The sequence below is a fragment of the Gracilinanus agilis genome, unplaced genomic scaffold (assembly GCF_016433145.1).
Source record: "Gracilinanus agilis isolate LMUSP501 unplaced genomic scaffold, AgileGrace unplaced_scaffold49363, whole genome shotgun sequence".
NCBI lineage: Eukaryota > Metazoa > Chordata > Mammalia > Didelphimorphia > Didelphidae > Gracilinanus > Gracilinanus agilis.
The window spans coordinates 1-1596 of NW_025383981.1; the positions used below are offsets into that span (position 1 = coordinate 1).

A 1596-nucleotide genomic window follows, 5' to 3' on the forward strand; every position below is an offset into this window, starting at 1 on the left:
GGAAGGAAGCAAGCAAGCAAGGAAGAAAGGAAGGAAGGAAGGAAGGAAGCAAGAAAGGAAGGAAGTCCCTTCCATCTCATAATCCTACCTCAATAGTGAATATTTGGGCAGGTATGCAATGGGACAGTGTCAGGCCTGGAGTCAAGAACGCCTAATTTCAAATGTAGCCCCAGACACTTACTAGCTGTGAGACTCTGGGCAAGTGACTTCACCCTGTTTGCCTCAGTTTCCTCATCTATAAAATGAGCTGCAGTAGGAAATGACAAATCACTCTAGTATCTTTACCAAGAAAATCCCAAATGGGTTCAGGAAGAGACTGACCCGATTGAACAAAAGAGCATATTGAACATGTGATTCAGATTCAGGCATTTAAATATTTTCCCTAAGCAGTTAGTTCCCTTACTCTGGAGCAAAGCGGAAGTCAATAATGACTTCTCTTCTCTCCTTCTATTTCCAATACCCTGCTGATCAATTTTTGATACATCCGCTCCCTCCCTCTCAGGCCAGCTTACTCCAGTTTCCTGAACCTCTCTCTCCCAGCTGCAACATATTTGCCCCCTTGCTGCAGCTGCTCCAGCTCCAGGATCTGGTGTCCTTGACCGGGAGTGTACAGTCGCCTCACACCGAAAGGCACTGCCAACTTCTCATCCAACTGAGTCATCAACGATTCAATGTTGGGGACACGCTTTCGATTGATCACAAACTTCGTGCCTACGTAGAACTCGTCTCCGTTGCGGTACACCAGGATGGTCCTGGCTGGGGTGATGTCCAACAGGTTGTGGGAGTACAAGGGCCTTTGGGTGCCCATGGCGGGTGGGGAAAGGGAAGGTCAACTATCCAATCAGCTAAGAGTCATAGACTTTAGGAAGGGCCCCCTTTCCTGCCCGGCACCGCCCCCAGGCCTCCAAGGTTCCAATCCCGGGAGGCGGAGCGGAAGAGCAGAGATGGATAGGGCTCTGAGTGGGGGGCAGCAGTAGAGGCAGCTGTCCCCAAGGAAAGATTTAGAAAGGTTGGTTTGGGCGTCGATTTTTTTTGCCTTTCCTTCTCTTCTCTCTCTAGGTGGACTGGAGCTCAGAGAGCAGAAGACCGAGCTATCTAGCAGCAGGAGCAGGAGCAGTGCCTGAGACTCTGCTCCCTGGAACATCACTTCATGCCTGTGGGCCGTGGGTGAGCCCCCAGGACTGGGGAGGATTCTCTCTCGCCTGCAAATCCGCCCCCCAGGCCGCTGCAGCTGCACAGGATGCTGCCGCCGGCGGGGATCTCGGTTGGTAACAGGTCTGGCGGTTAGGCTAGGATAGGGGCTGCTCCACCCAACCTGCCATCTGTCCCCACCCCCTGCGGACCGGGCTTTGACGCGGGCGGGGGCGATTGTGACCGCTCGCTCGGGTGGGACAGTCTAGGGGGCTAAAGAGGAACTAGAGGTATCCTGAGAGGGGGGTGGAGAGAGATGAAGCGGAGGTGAGAGGGAAGGGCGCAGATCCTGGGATTTAACGTACAAAAGGAATTCTCCTGGGTCTTCTGATCCAATCCTCTACAGCCCCTCTAGGTGGGGATACGAAGGCCTGCAAAGGAGAGGTGACTTCAGGATGCTGAGGG

General features: G+C 53.5%; 1 protein-coding gene across 1 annotated transcript; it reads right to left on the minus strand.

Annotated features, from left to right (window-relative positions):
• Positions 1-508: 508 nt before the first annotated feature.
• Positions 509-808, minus strand: LOC123255612 (doublecortin domain-containing protein 2C-like). The gene has a single exon (XM_044684370.1). It carries the CDS (start codon positions 806-808, stop codon positions 509-511), a length of 300 nt encoding a protein of 99 aa, XP_044540305.1.
• Between the last annotated feature and the right edge of the window lie 788 nt (positions 809-1596).